This window comes from Lissotriton helveticus, chromosome 9 (assembly GCF_964261635.1).
Source record: "Lissotriton helveticus chromosome 9, aLisHel1.1, whole genome shotgun sequence".
NCBI classification, from domain to species: domain Eukaryota; kingdom Metazoa; phylum Chordata; class Amphibia; order Caudata; family Salamandridae; genus Lissotriton; species Lissotriton helveticus.
The window spans coordinates 55,382,846-55,402,788 of record NC_136070.1 but is presented as its reverse complement, the minus strand read 5'-3'; the positions used below and the strand labels follow the sequence as shown (position 1 = coordinate 55,402,788).

The 19,943-nt window shown below is 46.6% G+C and overlaps 1 protein-coding gene across 4 annotated transcripts in view; it reads left to right on the top strand.

The window, feature by feature from the left end:
• The window catches only part of RASGRP1 (RAS guanyl releasing protein 1), a 350,649-nt gene that overhangs the window by 317,372 nt on the left and 13,334 nt on the right, over window positions 1-19,943 (top strand). For all 4 annotated transcript variants that reach the window (XR_013600832.1, XR_013600831.1, XM_078659443.1 and 1 more), the window contains 5 exons: window positions 7,481-7,585; window positions 9,419-9,528; window positions 11,079-11,223; window positions 13,084-13,120; window positions 14,912-15,064. Coding sequence is in view for 2 of the 4 variants with exons in the window: in XM_078659443.1 (XP_078515569.1) it covers window positions 7,481-7,585; window positions 9,419-9,528; window positions 11,079-11,223; window positions 13,084-13,120; window positions 14,912-15,064 (550 nt within the window). In the remaining 2 variants the exon portion in view is untranslated. The remainder of the gene's footprint in view (window positions 1-7,480; window positions 7,586-9,418; window positions 9,529-11,078; window positions 11,224-13,083; window positions 13,121-14,911; window positions 15,065-19,943) is intronic.

Below are 19,943 nucleotides of genomic sequence, written 5' to 3'. Positions count from 1 at the left end.
ATTCACCATAGATTTGGTAATTTACGCTAAAATTTATATTTTTGATGCTAGTTCTAGAGCATTCAATCAATCATGCCATTTGTATAGCGCACTACTCACCCGGGAGGGTCTCAAGGCGCTTGGGGGGAGGGGTATGCTACTGCTCGAACAGCCAGGTCTTGAGTTGTTTCCTGAAGGCGAGATGGTCCTGGGTCAGCCGAAGGTGGATGGGGAGGGAGTTCCAAGTCTTGGCAGCCAGGTAAGAGAAGGATCTTCCTCCGGCGGTGGCTCTTCGGATGCGTGGTACGGCTGCGAGGGCGAGGCTGGTGGACCGTAGCTGGCGGGTGGGCGTGTAGAAGGTCAGGCGGTTGTTGAGGTACTTGGGGCCCAGGTCGTGGAGAGACTTGTGTGCGTGGGTGAGGAGCCGGAACGTGATCCTCTTGTCGACGGGGAGCCAGTGCAGGTTCCTCAGGTGGCTGGAGATGTGGCTGCGTCGGGGGACATCCAGGATGAGTCGGGCGGAGGCGTTCTGGATGCGCTGGAGTCTTTTCTGTAGCTTGGCTGTGGTTCCTGCGTAGAGGGCGCTTCCGTAGTCCAGTCGGCTGGTGACGAGTGCCTGGGTGACAGTCTTCCTGGTCTCGGTCGGGATCCAGCGGAAGATCTTGCGAAGCATACGCAGGGTGTTGAAGCACGATGAGGAGACGGCGTTGACTTGTCTGGTCATCGAGAGGGAGGGGTCCAGGATGAAGCCCAGGTTGCGTGCGTGGTCGGTCGGTTGGCTTGGGTGCGGTGCCCAGGGCTGGGGGCCACCAGGAGTCGTCCCAGGCGGAGGGCGAAGATCCCAGGATGAGGACTTCCGTCTTGTCCGAGTTCAGTTTCAGGCGGCTGTCCTTCATCCACTCGGCGACGTCTTTCATCCCTTCGTGTAGGCAGGTTCTGGCGGTGTCGCGGTCTCTGGTGAGGGAGAGGATCAGCTGGGTGTCGTCGGCGTAAGAGATGATGTTGAGGTTGTGCTGGCGTGCGATGGCTGCGAGAGGTTTCATGTAGATGTTGAAGAGGGTGGGGCTGAGTGAAGATCCTTTCGGGACGCCGCAGATGACTTCGGTGGCCTCGGAGCGAAACGGGGGGAGGCGGACTCTTTGTGTTCTTCCGGCGAGGAACGAGATGATCCACTCCAGTGCCTTCTCTTGGATACCAATGTTGCTGAGGCGCTGGACTAGGGTGCGGTGGCAGACCGTGTCGAATGCAGCGGAGAGGTCCAGGAGGATGAGGGCCACTGTTTCCCCCTTGTCGAGCAGGGTCCGGATGTCGTCGGTGGCTGCGATGAGGGCGGTCTTGGTGCTGTGGTTGGCTCTGAAGCCGGACTGCGAGGGGTCGAGGGATCCGTTCGTCTCGAGGAAGGCGGTCAGCTGTCTGTTGACGATCTTCTCGATGACTTTAGCAGGAAAAGGGAGGAGCGAGATGGGGCGGAAGTTTTTGAGATCGGTGGGGTCCGCTGTAGGTTTCTTCAGGAGGGCGCTGATCTCGGCGTGCTTCCAGCTCTCCGGGAAGGTGGCGGTATTGAAGGAGGCATTCACATATAATGCTTAAAAGAATGATGTTGTTTGCTAAATAAAATCCCTTATAGGCATCTGCACTCAAACTTTATTACCCAAGCCTACAAGGGTAGCCCGATCTTGATCAATATTTAAGACGGACAGAGCACTGTTACTCATGTAACCCAGGTCCGACCGGACCATTCTCCTATTTTCTAATTGGTGCTCTTAAAACAGACAGAGCGCGGTCACATGTATAAGCCAAGTCCCACCTGGCCATGGTCCTGAACACAGTAGTGTATATTTTCTAATCCGTGCTCTTGAAACAGAGCGCTGTCACACATGTAACCCAGGTGTTTCCTGGCCCTGCTCCTAAACACAATGGTGTATATTTTGTAATCTGTGCTCTAAAACAGAACGCTGTCACACGTGTGTGACCACCCGCCTATCCATGCCTCCCAGGCCTGTCAGTTCTGTAGCCAGTGTCCTTTATGACAAAGAGCCACCACACATGTAGCACAATGCACCTCTACACCATCACACATGTAGCACCCAGCACCTCTACCCCATCACACATGCAGCATCAAGTGCCTCTAAGCCATCACCCTTGTAGCACCAAGCGCCTTTATGCCATCACACATATAGCACCAAACACCTCTAGGCCATCATACGTGTAGCACCAAGCACCTCTATGCTATCACACATGTAACACCAAGCACCCCTACGCTATCACACATGTAGTACCAAGCACTCCTTCGCTATCACACAGGTAGCACCAAGCACCCCTACACTACACATGTAGCACTTATCACCTCTACACCATCATACATGTAGCACCAAGTACCTCTACGCCATCACACATGTAGCACCTAGCAACTCTACGCTATCACACATGTAGCACCTAGCACCTCTACGCTGTCACACTTGTAGCACCTCTACGCTATCACACATGTAGCACTAAGCATCTCTACGCCATCACACATGTAGCACCAAGTACCTCTACACCATCACACATGTAGCACCAAGTACCTCTACGCCATCACACATGTAGCACTAAGTACCTCTACGCCATCATACATGTAGCACCAAGCGCCTCTATACCATCACACATAGCACCAAGTACCTCTACCCCTTCACACATGTAGTACCAAGCACCTCTAAGCCATCAAACATGTAGCACCAAGCACCTCTATACAGGTCCACATGTAGCACCTAGCACCTCTACGCTATCACACATGTAGCACCAAGCACCCCTACGCTATCACACATGTAGCACCAAGCACCCCTATGGCATCACACGTGTTGCACCAAGCACCCCTACAGCATCACACATGTAGCACCTAGCGCCTCTACACCATCATACATGTAGCACCAAGTACCTCTACCCCTTCACACATGTAGCACCTAGCGGCTCTACGCCATCACACATGTAGCACCTAGCACCTCTACACCATCACACATGTAACACCAAGTACCTCTATGCCATCACACATGTAGCACCTAGCACCTCTACACCATCATACATGTAGCACCAAGTACCTCCACGCCATCACACATGTAGCACCTAGCACCTCTAAACCATCATACATGTAGCACCAAGTACCTCTACGCCATCACACATGTAGCACTTAGCACCTCTACGCTATCACACATGTAGCACCAAGCACCTCTACGCTATCACACATGTAGCACCAAGCACCTCTACGCTATCACACATGTAGCACCAAGCACCCCTACGGCATCACACGTGTTGCACCAAGCACCCCTACAGCATCACACATGTAGCACCTAGCGCCTCTACACCATCATACATGTAGCACCAAGTACCTCTACCCCTTCACACATGTAGCACCTAGCGGCTCTACGCCATCACACATGTAGCACCTAGCACCTCTACACCATCACACATGTAACACCAAGTACCTCTATGCCATCACACATGTAGCACCTAGCGCCTCTACACCATCATACATGTAGCACCAAATACCTCTACCCCTTCACACATGTAGCACCAAGTACCTCTACACCATCACACATGTAGCACCAAGTACCTCTACGCCATCACACATGTAGCACTAAGTACCTCTACGCCATCTCACATGTAGCACCTATGCACCATCATACATGTAGCTCCAAACACCTCTATACCATCACACATGTAGCATCAAGCACCCCTCCGCCATCACAATTGTAGCACCAAGCGCCTTTTTGCCATCACACATGGAGCACCAAATACCTCTACGCCATCACACATGTAGCACCAAGTACCTCTACACCATCACACATGTAGCACCAAGTACCTCTACGCCATCACACATGTAGCACTAAGTACCTCTATGCCATCATACATGTAGCACCAAGCGCCTCTATACCATCACACATAGCACCAAGTACCTCTACCCCTTCACACATGTAGTACCAAGCACCTCTAAGCCATCATACATGTAGCACAAAGCGCCTCTATGCCATCACACATGAAGCATCAAGTGCCTCTAAACAATCACACATGTAGCACCAAGCACCTTTACCCCATCACACATGCAGCATCAAGTGCCTCTAAGCCATCACCCTTGTAGCACCAAGCGCCTTTATGCCATCACACATGTAGCACCAAGCACCTCTACGCCATCACACATGTAGCACCAAGCGCCTCTACGCCATCAAACATGGAGCATCAAGCGCCTCTAAAAAATCACACATGTAGCACCAAGCTCATGTACGCCATCACACATGTAGCCCCAATTGCCTCTACGCCATCACATATGTAGCACCAAGCGCTTCTACGATATCACATATGTAGCACCAAGCTCCTTTACGCCATCACACATGAAGCATTAAGCGTCCCTACGCCATCACATATGTAGCACCAAGCCCCTTTACACCATCACACATGGAGCATGAAGTGCCTCTACGCCATCACACATGTAGCACCATGCTCCTGTACACCATCAAACATATAGTATCAAGCGCCTTTATGCCATCACACATGTAGCACCAAGCACCTCTACACCGTGATCATGCAGTAGAGGGCTGTACATTTTGTAATATGCGTCCTATTTGACATAGGCTATCACATATGCACTAAAATGTCACGTATCCGGTCACTAATCCTGTATTTCAGTGTGATAAGATTTTTGTTGTTGATTTTAATCCTTCTGAATAAACAGGTTTTTATAACAACAAAAGAAATATGCCCTTACAGAAGCCATGCCCTCTGAAATAGGATGAGGCGTCCCTCATGTAGGTGCAGGTCACTTCACAAACATACAAAAGCCACGTGCCGGCCACATCCACTTTGAGTCACCAAAAACCAGAGGATTCCTAAGTGACATCACAAATCCTTTGACAGCCAATGGCATCACAACGTTGATCCCTCATCCCAAACTCAGCACCCCAATAGCCTCTTACTGGCTGCTGTGGGACGTGGGGTAGGGCAAGTAGAGAAAACTATGCAAACTAAAGAAAGCCACTGCTTTCATGACCTCTGAGGTGAGAGGTAGTAAGGGCCGGTGGTACCAAAGCGGGAGCCAGGAGTACGAGCTGCTACCGCTAACTGACTTCCCTGGCAGAGCAAGGGCCACTGGAAGATGGGAGGGGGGCTGCATCACTGGAGCTAAGTTGCCTGTCTGCCTTTTGCTGTGCAAGGAGGTCATTGCATCCATGTAGAATGCAATGGAGTTTAACAAGCAGGGCCACAGAACCATTTCTTATATATACCGGTGTCACATGGTAAAATCAGAGGGGCTTCTCCCTAACATTAGCTCCTGATCTTCTCTCCGATCCTGGAATGTATGTTATGGTGTTTTTTTAACTTAGGGAACAGAATAGTGGATTCACCTCTAATGTGAATATTTCCTTAAAAAAATATCCAGAACATGCAGCTTATATTCCAATTCGCCACTTGGATTGCCTACCAAATCTATGTTTGTACCATGTAAGGGTTTTGTAAAGTGCTGGAATCACTCTCGTAGGGGTATCTCCGTGCCACCATAGAGAGGGTACAGGACAGACACAGATCAGTCCTGGAATAATTCCGTCTTCAGAAGTTTCCTGAAGCAAAAAAGACTGGGGCATTTGCGCAAGTCCTCCGGCAAGGTGTTCCAGTATTTCGGGTCAAGGTAGGCAACAGTTTTCCCCCCTGATCGTATTTTCCTGTAGCGGGGGACCACTAGCAACCCTTTACCTTCCAATCTGAGTCGACGATTCGGACAGCAGAGCTTGAACTTAATTCTCTGCCGGATCGTGAGCCAGTGGAGTTGTTTTAACAATGACCCTGGGGAGGTGCGAGGCGGCATTTTGAGAGCCAGTCATGCCAGCAACGTTTTGTACAATCTGTAGTCTGCTGAGAAGGGATTCGTTAGCAGGCGCCAATAAAGCGCGGCCGTGCACCACAATGCACCCAACTACCTCGCTCAAAAGTTGTCTATATCAGGAGGTTCGAGATCCAATAGAAGCTCAAAAAATCTACTCCTGAAACCCCGTAGATTCCGGAAAGAGAAAACCTACAAGCGCTCCTTCTCAGGAATGGCACCCAGGATCTGGAATGCGCTCCCTCCTGAAACAAGGCGTATCTCCTCCACTGCACTCTTCAAGAAAGAGGTGAAAACCATCCTTCTGGCCAAGATCTCCTGAACCTTATAGGTGTTGGATCAGAGACTCTGCATTGCCTTGTGTCAATGCTCACCTTGTCCTTTGGCACTATACCTCTACCTGATGACTACACTAAAACACTGGTATAAGCCTTCCACACACCCAAGTTGTACCTGAACACCTCTGTATTGGGATCAATGACTTGTGCCGTCTCATATTACTTGTTTACCTGACTGTATATTGATATGTTTTATGTATGTTATTATGATCCTTTCGTGTTGGTGACTACTACATTGTTCCCACTACCTCTGTTCATTCCTACTGCCCCTACCTTGTCATTGTGAAGCGCTCTGATATCTGTAAAGATCTTGTTCGCGCTATATAAAACTTTGAATAAATAAATAAATAAATAAAGCATTGCAATAATGCAGGCGGGCAATGATCAAAGCCGGAATCCGAGTTCTACGTACCGAACAAGGCAGCCACAGGAACACTCTGCGCAAAATACTCAGGGTATGGTAGCAGGTCCCTGCAGTAGTCAACAATACATCCAAACGTACCCCTACATTTTTTTGCCACTGTAGTAGTAGGAGAAGGGGCAGGGCCGAACACTGCAGGCCACCACTTAGGGGACCAGGACGCTTGAGCCGAGCCAAACAGCAGGATTTCGGTCTTAGCTGCCTTCAGCTGGATAAAGAGTTCCGTCATCCAAGCTGATATGGATATCAAGCATTGGAAAAGTCAATAGGTGTGGGTCTGCTGTGCAAACGCATGCAGTGTCCGCACCTTAGAGCAAAACACATGGGAGTGCCCTAGCAGCAGCGGACAGCGAGGAATTTACCAGTAAAGTAGTTCCACCTGGAGTTCAATGCCAGCACTCTAGTTGAGGTGGAAGGATCTACCCAAACAGCCTATAGCATTAGGTGAAAGATTAATACTCAACTGGGCCGAGACAAGACATGGTTGACAAACTCTCAAGCCAACGACTGAGAAAGGTTTGCTGCAGAAAGCCAGTTATTAAAAGGGGCGGACCCAAAGGCTATTAAATACAAATAATAGTCGCACTATCAAACCAGACCTAAAAATGAGAAGGCAAAATAAATAAAATACCCATGTTAAGTGCTATAGAAAAAATGAGCATGTTCTTCCACTGAATGATAATTGTGCGTGTTGTAAAGGTCATAAAGGCTACGAGTTGTCAGGGAGAAAGAAAGAGAACCAGTTCACGCCATGGACTGAATTTTAATCCTTTAAAATCAATTCACTCAAGAAGTTCCTCTTAAAGTAAGCTATAACATCAGGAATGTAAAAAATGAGCAAGGTATGTTTCAAAGCAGGCAATCTCTGATAATTGTCTCCTGTTTATTTCCACTCAGCCCTTGACGCCTTCCAAGCCACCAGTGGTTGCAGACTGGGCGTCAGGAGTCGCCCCAAAACCAGACCCCAAGACCATCAGCAAGCACGTGCAGCGAATGGTGGATGTGAGTATGGAGAAGATTGCGGAAATACAGGATTACATATAAATGATTTTGTAAAACAGTCTCCAAGTCAATCACAAATCCTCAAGCTCACCTTCTAAAGCTCATAGGCAGGTCAAACCTAATCCAAAGTAAGCCTTGAATTTACATTTTTCTTTATCTACATTTTTTTCAAGCACTTTGATGTTTTAGAAAGTCTGTTTTAATACAGTCAGTACTTCCTGGTATTGAAGTTGTGAAACCTCTGCAGCAAGATACTTTTATTGGGGTAACTTGTTTCAGATAGTTACAAAATTGCTGGAGATATCTCTCCTTGCACAAAACTATTGGCAAGATTTGTCACCTTAATTTGTGTAGTAAATGTCCAGATTCCTCATGTTAGTCCATCTGAAAAGAGGACGTTACTGCAGCAGCAGAGAGAGTGATATTAGTCGCAAACTGCTGTGGCGTGAGTCATTTTCATTAGTACAAGAGAGTCAAAGCGAAACATGACGCACTTCAGCAGCGCAAACAGGATATCTGGCCATGGGGGATGTTTGAGTCAGAGCAACTGGGACCAAGTATTCAGAGTCACAGTCAGTAATTACTTATTTTGAGGGACTGAGTTATTAAACTTACTTTTCACAAAATACCAAATTGTATACATAATACAAGTATACACAACCTTGTGCCCAGAGATGTAAAAGTCAAATCTGTTGCTTCTTTTAATATTTCTAACCTTTTTGGGTGGTAGTATATTCATCTGGGAATTTTAGATTTACTATCATATACATTCTGAAAGAGAACAGCACATTGAACCATGCAAAAATGGAAAGATTATACCTGGAGTAATACACAACTGTCTTAATAGAGACTCAAATCTCTTTAGATGCAAGTCATTTGTCGACCTTGCTATATAGCTAGCTAGGAACTATCAGGATGTATTTTGGACAGTATAAACATCATAACACAAATCCTGTGCACACGTGTGCATAGGACTTGTGTTGTATCTATTTTGTTGCGCCGTTGCCCACCCCTACAGAGGTTTTGGTGTCTCCTCTGCCCTAGTTGCACCGTTCTCAATTTGTTGCTTGTACCCATACTCGCCGCTACCAGCACAGGCGCCACCATTTCTTGTACACTCTAACACCCTGCACGGAACCCACAGTATAAACATCATATTGAATTAACCAGAACTTGGTACCTTCTACTGACTACACTGCGGTAACTCCAGCTATACTGGAGTGCCTCATAAGGAAAATAAGTAACTGGTCTCTACAAAACTAAGGAGCAAGACTGTGCTCTGAAAGAACTTTATTGGGTGCCAGGAGTACAAATAAATACAATTAAGACTGTTCTGGCCAGGTTTGAAATTCTACAAGGACTTTCGTGTAATCTACTGTCAGGAGGTGACACTACATAACCAATCAACGCCGGGCATCAAATAGAAATAACCTTATCAAGGAAAAAAGATGGAGCTGAAGGTCGTGAAAGAGTAGATTGTATCGAAATGTATGTGCTGTGCCCAAAGCAAGAGTAAAACACAAACAGAAGCCTTACTACCAGAGTAGCTATGTAGACTTGCAAAAAAGGCATGAGGGATCTTTAACAATACGAATGAGCACGATGAAAGGAGACATAGGTACTTGATGGTGAATGAATAGCATGCATACAGTTGACAGTGAAAAGGGAACAAAAGATGTGCATTAACTATGATATAAATTGTTATTGGTTATATGGGCCCGAAGACCGGAAGTGGCGAAATTATTGGTCGGGTGACCCGCGCGCTCTATCAGTTACTAAGACCTGCTCTTGAGATCTCTGTTAAGGCTATTCCGTTTCAATGTTTTCATCCAGTCTGTCTTCAAGAACTATGACCATGACCAGGATGGGTATATTTCGCAGGACGAATTTGAAAAGATCGCAGCCAGCTTCCCTTTCTCCTTCTGTGTCATGGACAAGGACCGGTAAGCGAAAGATCAATGCTTCATGAACAAATAGATTAGTCTGTTGAATAATCTATACTTTCTGTACTAGTCACTCCCTCCTGAAGGCTGGTCAGAGCAGGATGAAGGCACAGAGCCATTCACATACCAGAACTGTGACTTTATCCATCTTTGTGTCGCTGAGTTTTTCATTGTAGTCCGCGATATTATAGTAAATGTTCCACTTTACCCTGCTCTAGACACCTGTCTGAATCAGGATCTTGTATATGCATCGGTCCCAACAAGAGATGTGGGACCATTCCTTCACAATTTTAAGGCAATTCATTTGTGCACAAAAATGCAGAATAAATTGCTGTAAGTTCATTCCCTTCTTGCCTCATTCAACTTTTGTCGAGCAAGAGACACAAAGACCGTGACAACACCAGATAGACCTATCCATCTCCTCCTCTGAGGTACCACCCCATACAGAGGCTTCATCCCCTTCTCTATGTTTCCAACTCCATCTCAGCAGTTCTATCTGCTCTACTGAGGTTCCAGCTCTACCACTGATATTCCATCACTTTTCTCAATTTCCACCAGTTCCTCCAAGGTTCCACCTCTCCTCTAAGGTTTTTCAACATCCTGTTTCCACAAACTCCCCCCTTAGGTTCCACCTTCCCTCTGTGAGTCCATCACCTGTTCTCCAGTTCCATCTCCTCCCCTAGGGTTCTACCTGACCTAAAGTTCTGTGTCGTTTTTCTGAGGTTCCAACTCCTTTTTTTTATTTATTTTTTTAGTTTCATTCACCTGCATACCTCCTGTTGGTTACTATCTCATCCCCTGAGGCTCCATTTTCTGCTCTTCTCTTCCATCTCCTTCACTGCAATCAACTCCTCTGTTTCCATCTTCTGCTCTATGCTTCACTCTTTGTTTATGAGGTCCATCACCTCCATCTCCTGTTCTCTGCTTCCATCTCATCCTCTGTGGTTGCTCCCCTCTCCTGAGTCTCAACCTATTCTTTGAGTTTCTGTCTCCTGCTCTCTGCTTCCATCTCTTCTTCTGAGTTGCCTTCACTGCCATCGCCTCTTCTGAGTTGCCTTCACTGCCATCGCCTCTTCTGTTTCCATCTCCTCCGCTGTGATTCCTCTCATCTACTGAGATTCCATCTCCTGCTCTGAAATTAATTTCCTGATTTCATCTTCTTTCATCACCTCCTCCGATTCCATCGCTTTCTCTCTGCTTCAATCTCCTCCTCAATGGGTCTTTCTCCTTTAAATCAGGTTCCATCTACTACTCTGAAGTTCACCTCCTCCTCTGAGGTTTCATCTCCTGCTTTCTATTTCCATCACCTCCTCTAGTTCCATCTCCTCTGAGTCTCCCTCTCCTTCACTGAGGTTCCCTCATCTTCATAGTTCCTTTCCTGTTTCCACCCCTTCCAGTGGGGTTCCACCTTCTTCAAGGTTTCATGGCCGCCTCCTTGTTTCCGCCTCCTTGTCTCCATCTCCTTCTCTGAGGTTCCTTCAGCCCCTGCTCCTCCTCTGTTCTGCCACAACCTCATTGGTTTCAGCTCCTCTGTTTTTCTTTTTTTGCAGGGAAGGTCTGATCAGCCGGGATGAGATCACCGCCTACTTCATGAGGGCCAGCTCGATCTATTCCAAACTGGGCCTCGGCTTTCCGCACAACTTCCAGGAGACCACCTATCTTCGGCCCACATTTTGTGACAACTGTGCTGGATTTGTAAGCCTCAGCAGATATTTCCCATGGGAAGGGGGTGGTTGAACCATGTGGTGAATGGGGATGGGAGAAATTGCTAAACACCATCTATGCAAACCTTTGCGGTCTATTCAGTTCATGCAGCAAACGTTCACTGGTCTTTTGTGCCAGCAAGCAAGCCAACGGTTGCCCTTGTATACCAGTATTCAAGCCTCCAAGGGAGGGACATTTCATCATTCATTTTTCCTGTAAATATTTTCAAGTAGTGTATTGGCAGTGGGCTTATGTAAGCATTGCACACAGTAGATATGGTACCGTTATTGATACCCCTTCCATCAAAGGTACTCCACTGGTAATCAATGTTGACTCACAGGCCCTCTGCCTTCAATATACGCACTGGTACATATGGTTTGTCTGCAGTGATGACCCCAGCACTGGTGCTGTTCTGTAATGCTTGCCTTGTCAGCAGTACAGTACCTGTAATCATGCCATTCAGAAAGGATGGCAAGCCTGGTCATCAAAGAGTCAAAACGGGTCTGACGCCAGTTGACAATCCGAAGTATGCCACTGAAACTCATTAACAAGAATAGTTGGACTAAGTGTCCCCTGCTCATACTAGTTCTCTGGATACTTGGAAGCATTTCACTTTACAATAGCAGTTAATTACAAGTGCTTTCACTCTGACTATCCGCACTATATGCCTGCCCTCCGGCTGTCACGTAGGGAAGGCACTTTATATGTCAGAAAACTAGGGCTCAAATTTATTAATAGTGTGTGCCAGGCTTGCTATACAAAAGCGATGCAAACCCAGAGCAAAATGTTGTGGTGGGATTGACTTTTCAACACACATTATGATTGTGTTAGGAAGTTTACTAAAGTAATGCAAGTGTAACGTGTTTATATGGGCGTTCTATTGCAACCACTTAGTGGGTTTGATGCAAATCTCTATCTACTAACATTTGTAGAAAGGGGGTTGTCCCAAAAACAAATTCCCTCGAGGCAGGTGCAATAGTGGGGCACGTTTTATAACTCTCCATATTTTTCCAACTTTGCATGTGTGCTGCACTGTACAACACACATACTATGTAGGAAAAGTATTCAGTCAGTCAAGAAGCTTTTATTCGATATGCAAGATATCTTATAAGCGTACACAAAATACAGTAAATACAAAACTAGAAAAGACATTATTTTAAAAAACAGTATTTAAATGTACCTTAAAAGGGATAAAAAGACATATGATGTCAAGATAAATTAGCTAAAAATGAATTAAACCACAATTGACAATCTCTTGCATCGGATCAGCCAAGACTGCTTTAAAAATTTGGCTACACCACAAACAATGGGGGGGGGGAAGTGTCCGTCATTAGGATGCGCAGGGCTACTAGATAACTACTCGTGCCCATATTGCGACAAAGGGGTTTAAGCCAAAAACTCCCATACTATGTAGGAAAAGTATTAAAGAATAGTTTTTGCACTGGAAGGGTGTGCTTCCAGTAAAAAAAAAAACTATCTTCACAGAAAAGTCATACCCTTGCACTATCGTGTAAGGGTCTGTGCACTGGTGCACGGCAAAGTGTGCCAACGAAGGAAAATCGGGGAAAAGGTGCCATACCTTAGTAGATATAGTGCTGTTCTGCTCTCCCTTCCATGCAACACAGCACTGCATTGCATAAAAAGTTGGTAAATCTGCCCCAAGTTTGCATTGTGTTATAAATGTATATACTGCCTAAAAGCAGTCTTGTAAATTCACCTCAAACATCGGCTAAAGTAAATGGAACCTGCAGAGCTGCTACTATTTAAGAAGCTCTTGTAAATGCTTATGATGCCAATAACTGCTACTGCAAAATATTTCCTAACGCAAATGTATGTTTTTATGTTTTTCAGCTCTGGGGTGTTATCAAACAAGGATATCGGTGCAGAGGTACGTTCGTGCAGTAACAATTGTAGCTAGCAACTTGGCTGCGGGCACTGTTGAGTCTGTGTGTAGTAAGACAATAGTGAGCTGTTCATCTCTGCCAAGAAGAATTCAAGATTTAGAATGTGATGGTAGAGGACAGACACTATGTCAGTCTAGTGTAAAAACCCTAGGAGCAGAATGTTGACCTAGCGTATCTCCACCATGATCTCCAGGCGAATTGAGCGTATCCCCTAGGAGTGTAAGGCTAATCTAGCACACCCTGCTCAGAGCATTCAGCAAATTGAGTGCATCTCCCAGGAATTCCAGGATAATCTTTGGCAGTCACCTAGGAGAGCCATGCTAATGGAATGTACTCTGGTACAAGCTGGTCTAGTGAATCCCTTTTGGAGTAACAGACTAATATTTTTTATTTCCGAAGCGTAGCAGAAAGCCAAACTACATTCTCCTTCGTACTGTAGCTCAAAGTAGTGCATTCTTCGAGGGACAACAGGTTAAACAGCATGTTAAACTGGTGCATTGCCCTGCCAGCAGCAGCCAATCTTGGGCATTCACCTAGGAGCAGCAGGCTAATCTGGTCTATTGCCTAGGATCACTAGACAAAGCTCGAGGCCTGACTAGCGTAGTGCTCATGGACCAGGATATGTCACCCGCTTATCTCTCCCCAGTGCCAATACACCTTTGGGTATAATGCGCTTTAGAAATAGAGCATTGAAGCAATCAGCAGGCCACTGCAATGTATTTCCTGAGAAGGAGCAACTGTACCCCAATCAGAACTCCAGGCTAATCTAGTGTATACCCCAAGGAGCTATGGTATACTTGTAGGAGCTAGGATATACCCCTAGAAGCTAGAATTACCCCTAGAGGTTATAATTTACTCACCGGAGCTCTGGTATACACGCCAACACTTGGAAACAGAACAGAAGATACAATAAAACTAGAGGATATTATTTCCTCTTTAACTCACTTGAAAAAATTGGTAGTCCTTCATTTAAATAGTGTGTTGGCATAAATGCAGTAAGGCGAAATTTATTTGAAATTTTAAAGGTAAAAATATTTTAAAAAGGCAAAAATTGGTAAATTTTACTGCGGTGTTGCTTTGTTAATATAAGTATACTAGTATAAAGAATGTCCACCCTTTTTGTCAAATTTCACATATCGGATTGAGAATAAGTGCTGCTCTTGAGCCATGCAGACAGTGCCAGGAACGCGTAGTAAACCGGGTCAAAGGGCCCTGTTTACTTTCTGTCGTTTTTACTCCTAGCTCTCACCCCTAACTCATCAGTAGCAAATTCATCTGTCCTGGTTCATACAGTTTGGTCAAGTTTAAAAGCCTGTATTAGAGCCTCACTGAAGTAAACAAAAAAAGTGATGTATGGAACGCTTCAATTAATCTCAGTCACTGGTAATTACTCGTGGCCGCACCCCACTCCGTTGTCTTTTTGCCCACAATGCCACCTCAGACTAGACCCACCATATATACATCAGTTTTGTTGCTGGTCCAATAATGCAGCCTGAACTACCAGGTCTTCTCTGAACCGGAACACAAGCAACCTAAGACCAGTTTCACCCTAGTTGGGTCTCTTCAGTCGGGTACAGCTTGGTTCCAGTAGCAAAGTGAGCACAAGACCCATGTTTGGGCACAGTCATAGCACTTAGGGCATCAAACGGAAGAAAAAAAGTGATGTGTGGGATTAGAGCCTCTGTCCACTGGTACCAAAGTTAAGGGTCAAAGCTGCTACTGCAGGACATCTTCACACCAAACTGAGAGTGCCCCTTATCTTTACCTTTCCACAGACTGCGGCATGAACTGCCACAAGCAGTGCAAGGAGCTGGTGGTGTTCGAGTGCAAGAAGCAATGCAACGGCTCCACAACGCCGGAGAACAGCCCCAATTCAGGGATCACGGCAGCGGTGCTCTGTCCGGCGGGCATGAAAGGGCTCATGAATGGTGAGTGCCAGACAGTGCATAAGAGGGGTACACAACATTGCATTGCCATCAGGGATTTGGGGGAATCCAACATGATGAAAGCAACAGTAACGGTTTATAAGACCAGCGTGTTTTTTACTGTATTTTATTTAGTTTGTCTTTTGTTAAAAAGCAGTGTTGTAAAGAAGGTGTAAAGTGTTAAAGGGTAAAAAGATGTAGAGATGTATTTTTCAATCTATGCCTGAGGCGCTTGGGCTTTGGAAAGCAGGTGGAATGAGGAAGCAGGAGTCTAAAGTAGTCCATGGAAGGATCAGCTCCAGGTGTTCTGTGCAAGTGCCCCAGGCCACTTCACACTTAGGCTCAGATTCAGAAAGGTTTAGAGTTGGGTTAGCGTTACTTTTTCAATGTTAACCGTTTTGGGATTCACAAACCAACGCAAATAAGGTTTGTATGGAAAGATAACGCAAAGCAGCGCAAAACACTGCTTTGCATTACCTTGCGTTAAGGGGGTGTTACATGGGCGTTCCCATTCTACCACCCATTTTTTTTATGCTAAACCCGATTCACTAACATTAGTGGAAAGGGTTTAGCACCAAAAATTAATGCAGCTGAAAAGCAGGCGTTAAAAAGAGAAATGTTTACATTTCGTGCCTTTCCAACTTTGCATGCGTGCTGCATTGTACAGCACACATACAAGGTAAGAAGTGCTTTTGGACATGTCTCGGAATAGTATTTTGTCAATGCAACCCAGGTATTTGCTGCTGTATTTCCATATCGAATAGTTTCTTACCTGTCGGTGTAGTTTTGCAGCTTGAAGATCTTTCTGGATTCACTATGCTGTGCATTATTCTGTTGTCTAGTGGTTGGGTCCAGAATCGTAGTCTTTTCTTTCTTTCTTTTTTTTTTCTTTTCATAGCCCAGGTGGGTGTCGACGTCCCACCTTTTGGTGTACTTCCTGTGACGTCGGCATGCTTCCTGCGGAAGCTCCCACCTTTGGGCGCCATCTTTGGATTCTTTTTTCTCTTGTTTTTGTGTTCTGCCCGTGAATTCTTGGCAATGTTTTCAAGTTCTTCCTTAGAGTAAATGCTTTTTCACGTTATCCCTTCAAGTGTCTCTTTGTATTTTATTCTTTGTATTTCCACCTTCTTCTTCTGCCTCATCTTCCTGCCAGAGGTGGGTGGGTTAGCTAGTGAATCCAGAAAGATCTTCAAGCTGCAAAACTACGCCGACAGGTAAGAAACTATTCACTTTGCAGCGTGAATCTTTCTGGATTCACTATGCTGTGCATTGATTTTGTAGCGGTTTGTTACGTTTGAGGCGGCTGGGTGGAAGATGAGCGTTGGTTGTTAAAAATATGTTGAAGCACCTTTTGTCCTACTTGTGCTTCCTTGTTCATTTGTATATCCATGCAGTAGTGCTTAGTGAACGTGTGCACTGAAGCCCATGTTTCCGCCAGGCATATGTCCTGAATGGGTGTGTTGGCCAGGAAGGCTATTGTTGCTCCCTTTTTCCTGGTAGAGTGAGCTTGTGCCCCTTCTGTCAGTTCTTGCCCTGCCTGTTTGTGGCAGAATTGTATCGTTTGTGCGATCCATCGTGCAATGGTGTTTTTTGTTACTGGTCTACCTAGGAAACTTGTTGCGAAGGACACCAAAAACTGCTTTGTTTTCCTGTGTTCCTTCGTTCTGTCCATGTGCTGCATTACTGCCCTTCTAGCGTCCAGTGTGTGCAGTGCCTTCTATGCACTTGTGGACGGTTTTTGAAAGAAGCTCGGTATTTGTATCGTTTGGTTCATGTGGAACCTGGACACCACCTTTGGCATGAAGTGTGGGTCCGTTCGCATTACCACCCTGTCATTGTGTATTTGGATGTAGGGTTCTTGCAGTGTTAGCGCTTGCAGCTCGCTTACCCTGCGCAGTGAGGTGATTGCCACCAGAAATGCTGTCTTCATTGTTAGCATTTGTAGTGTGGCCTTATGGATGGGCTCAAAGGGCGCTTTCATAAGTTCTGTTAGGACTAAATTAAGGTTCCATGCCGGTGGTGGCATCCTTTTTAGGTGGTGCGATCCTTTTTGCCCCTTCCAGGAATCTACTTGCGATGTAAAGAAGCCCCTTCCTGTCTCTCCTCTTGTGTAGGCTACTATCGCTGCTAGGTGTACCCTCAGCGAGGATGAACTCAGTTTTGCTTTCATCAGGTGTGTGAGATGTCTATGCACCGTTGATTCCTTTGTCATCTTTTTGTGCAGTTTTTTCCTACTGCACCATTGCGTGAACCTCTTCCATTTTGCCGCATAGCACTTTCGTGTTGTAGGTCTCCTTGCCTCTCGCAGCACCCGCAGGGTGCTCTCTGGTAGCCTTAGATGTGCAAACTCTATGTCCTCAGGAGCCATACCGCTAGGCTGACGCTTTCTGGTTCTGGGTGCAGTACTTCTCCGTTCTGCATGGAGAGTAGGTCTTTTCTTTTCCCGAACTTGTGGGGTGGCCCCTGTGCCATTTCCATTATTTGTGAGTACCAGGTCTGCCTTGCCCACTGTGGTGCCACCAGTATTAGTGTCATGTTGCTGGTTCTGCACTTGTTGAGCACCCTGGGTATCAGTGGTATTGGGGGAAAAGCGTAAGCAAATGTTTTCGACCAACTTATCCATAGGGCATTCCCTTGGGATCCTTCCCCTGGTTGCCTGGATGCGAAGTATCAGCATTTTGCATTCTGGTGTGTTGCAAATAGGTCTATAGTCGGTGTTCCCCACCTCCTGAATAGCCTTTGCATTTCCTGTGAATTTAGCTCCCACTCATGAGATGCTGATGCCTGTCTGCTGAGCCAGTCTGCTTCCACATTGTCATTCTCTGGTAGGTGTATGGCTAGCAGGTCTATTTTGAGTGGGATGGCCCATCTCCATATCTCCTGTGCTAGGTTTGAGAGTGGGGCTGATTGTGTTCCTCCCTGTTTGTTGATGTAGAACATCGTTGTCTGTTTGGATCAACACTCTCTGGTTGTACAGTTTTTTCTGGAAGGCCTTCAGGGCGAGGAACACGGTCTTTAGTTCCAAGTAGTTTATGTGCTTGACCGCATCCGCTGGAGACCACAGACCCCTCACCCTGAGCTTGCTCATGTGTGGTCCTCATCCCATCTGGGATGCGTCGGTGGTGATGGTCACCGTTGGGGTTGGTGGTGTTAAAGGCTTCCCTTTTGTTATGTTCTCCTTGTTCCACCACGATATCTCCTCCTACACTGTGTGCGTTACAACCACTAGATCGTCCCAACTTCCTGTAGCTTGTGACCATGGTTGTTGCAGCCCTTCCTGGAATGGTCTCATGTGGAGCCTTACATTTGGGACCATGTGTATGCAGGACGCCATCATGCCGATGATCCTGCTTGCTATCCTCACTGTCAGAGTTCGCCCCTTCTGGTAGAGGCGTGTCTCCTTCAGCAGGGCCAGTGTTCTCTTGTCGCTGGGGAACACCCTGCTCTGTATGGTGTTGATCTGTGCACCCAGGAAGATCTTCACCTGCTCTGGTTCCATTGAGGATTTCCCCCAGTGAATGGAGAATCCTAGGTTTGTCAGTGTTTCTGTCACCCGCTGTGCGTGTTCTTTGTACGTCCTGTGGGAACTTGCCTTTATTAGCCAGTCGTCGAGGTAAGGGTATACATCGATCCCTTCCCTCCTTAGGTGCGCTGCCACTGCTACGAGGCATTTGGTGAAGACCCTTGGTGCGGATTTTAGTCCATAGGCTAGGGCTGTGAACTGGTAGTATTCCTTGTTGATGGTAAATCTTAGTAGATGCTTGTGCCACCTGTTCATGGGGATGTGCAGGTAGGCATCTTTGAGGTCTATGGGGGACATGAAGTCTCCGTCCCTTATCTGAGGGATGACCTCATGTAGGGACGTCATTTTGAATTTTTGTGTCTTTATGTACTTGTTTAAGAACCTTAGGTCCAGGATGGGTCTTAACGTTTCGTCCACTTTTGGTACTAGGAAATAGGTTGAGTACACTCCCCTGTTCCTTTCTCTGTTTGGGACCGGTTCGATGGCCTCCTTTTGGAGGAGTAGCGTTAGCTCTCTTCCTGAGTGCGCCTTTCTTTTTGGTTTTCTGTTTGGCGGTCTCTTTTCCAGTTCTATGCAATATCCGAACCGTATGATGTTGAGTATCCATTTGTCTGTGGTTATCTGCTTCCACTCCTGGAAGAAATGACTTAGCCTGCCTCCTACTGGTGTTACATGTTCGTTGAGGTGTGGTTTGTGCAACCCTCTCTCCTTGGCCTTCTTGTGCTCCACCGTCGGAGGTGTTGTGTGGGTGGGCACACTTTTCGGGGTGGAGTCATTTTGAGGTGTTCTGTTGGCCCCCTCTTCTACCTTGCCCACGTCCATTCGTCCTCCCGCGAAAGGACTGGCCCCTCGGCTTGTACTGCCAGGTTTGTCCTTGCTGTCCCTGCTGTGCTTGACTGTCGCCCTGTTGGGACTGCTGGAATGTCTGGTGTGACATTCCTGGCTGGTTTCCCCCTCTTTCGTTTGGTCTCCGTGTCGCGGTACCCCTTCTCATCCTTCTGAATTGTAAGGCCCCCATGGACCTTGCAGTTTCGCTCTCTTTCTTGAGCTGGGTGAGTTTTTCATCCACCGGTGCCCCGAACAGTGTCTCTCCGTTGAACGGGGTACTCAGAATGTTGTTCTGCACTTCTGGCTTGAAGCCTGAGATCCTGAGCCAGGCCTTCCTTCTCTCTGTGATTCCGAACATCATCAGCCTGCTGGACGTGTCCGCCCCATCCAAGGCTGTTTTTAGGCAAGAACTTACTATATTTTTCCCCTCCTCCACAGGGTGTGAGGCTCTTTGTTGGTATTGCTCTGGGAGGTGCTTGAGCAGTTGTCCGATCTCGTCCAGTATTTGGTACTGGTGCCTGTTCAGTAGGG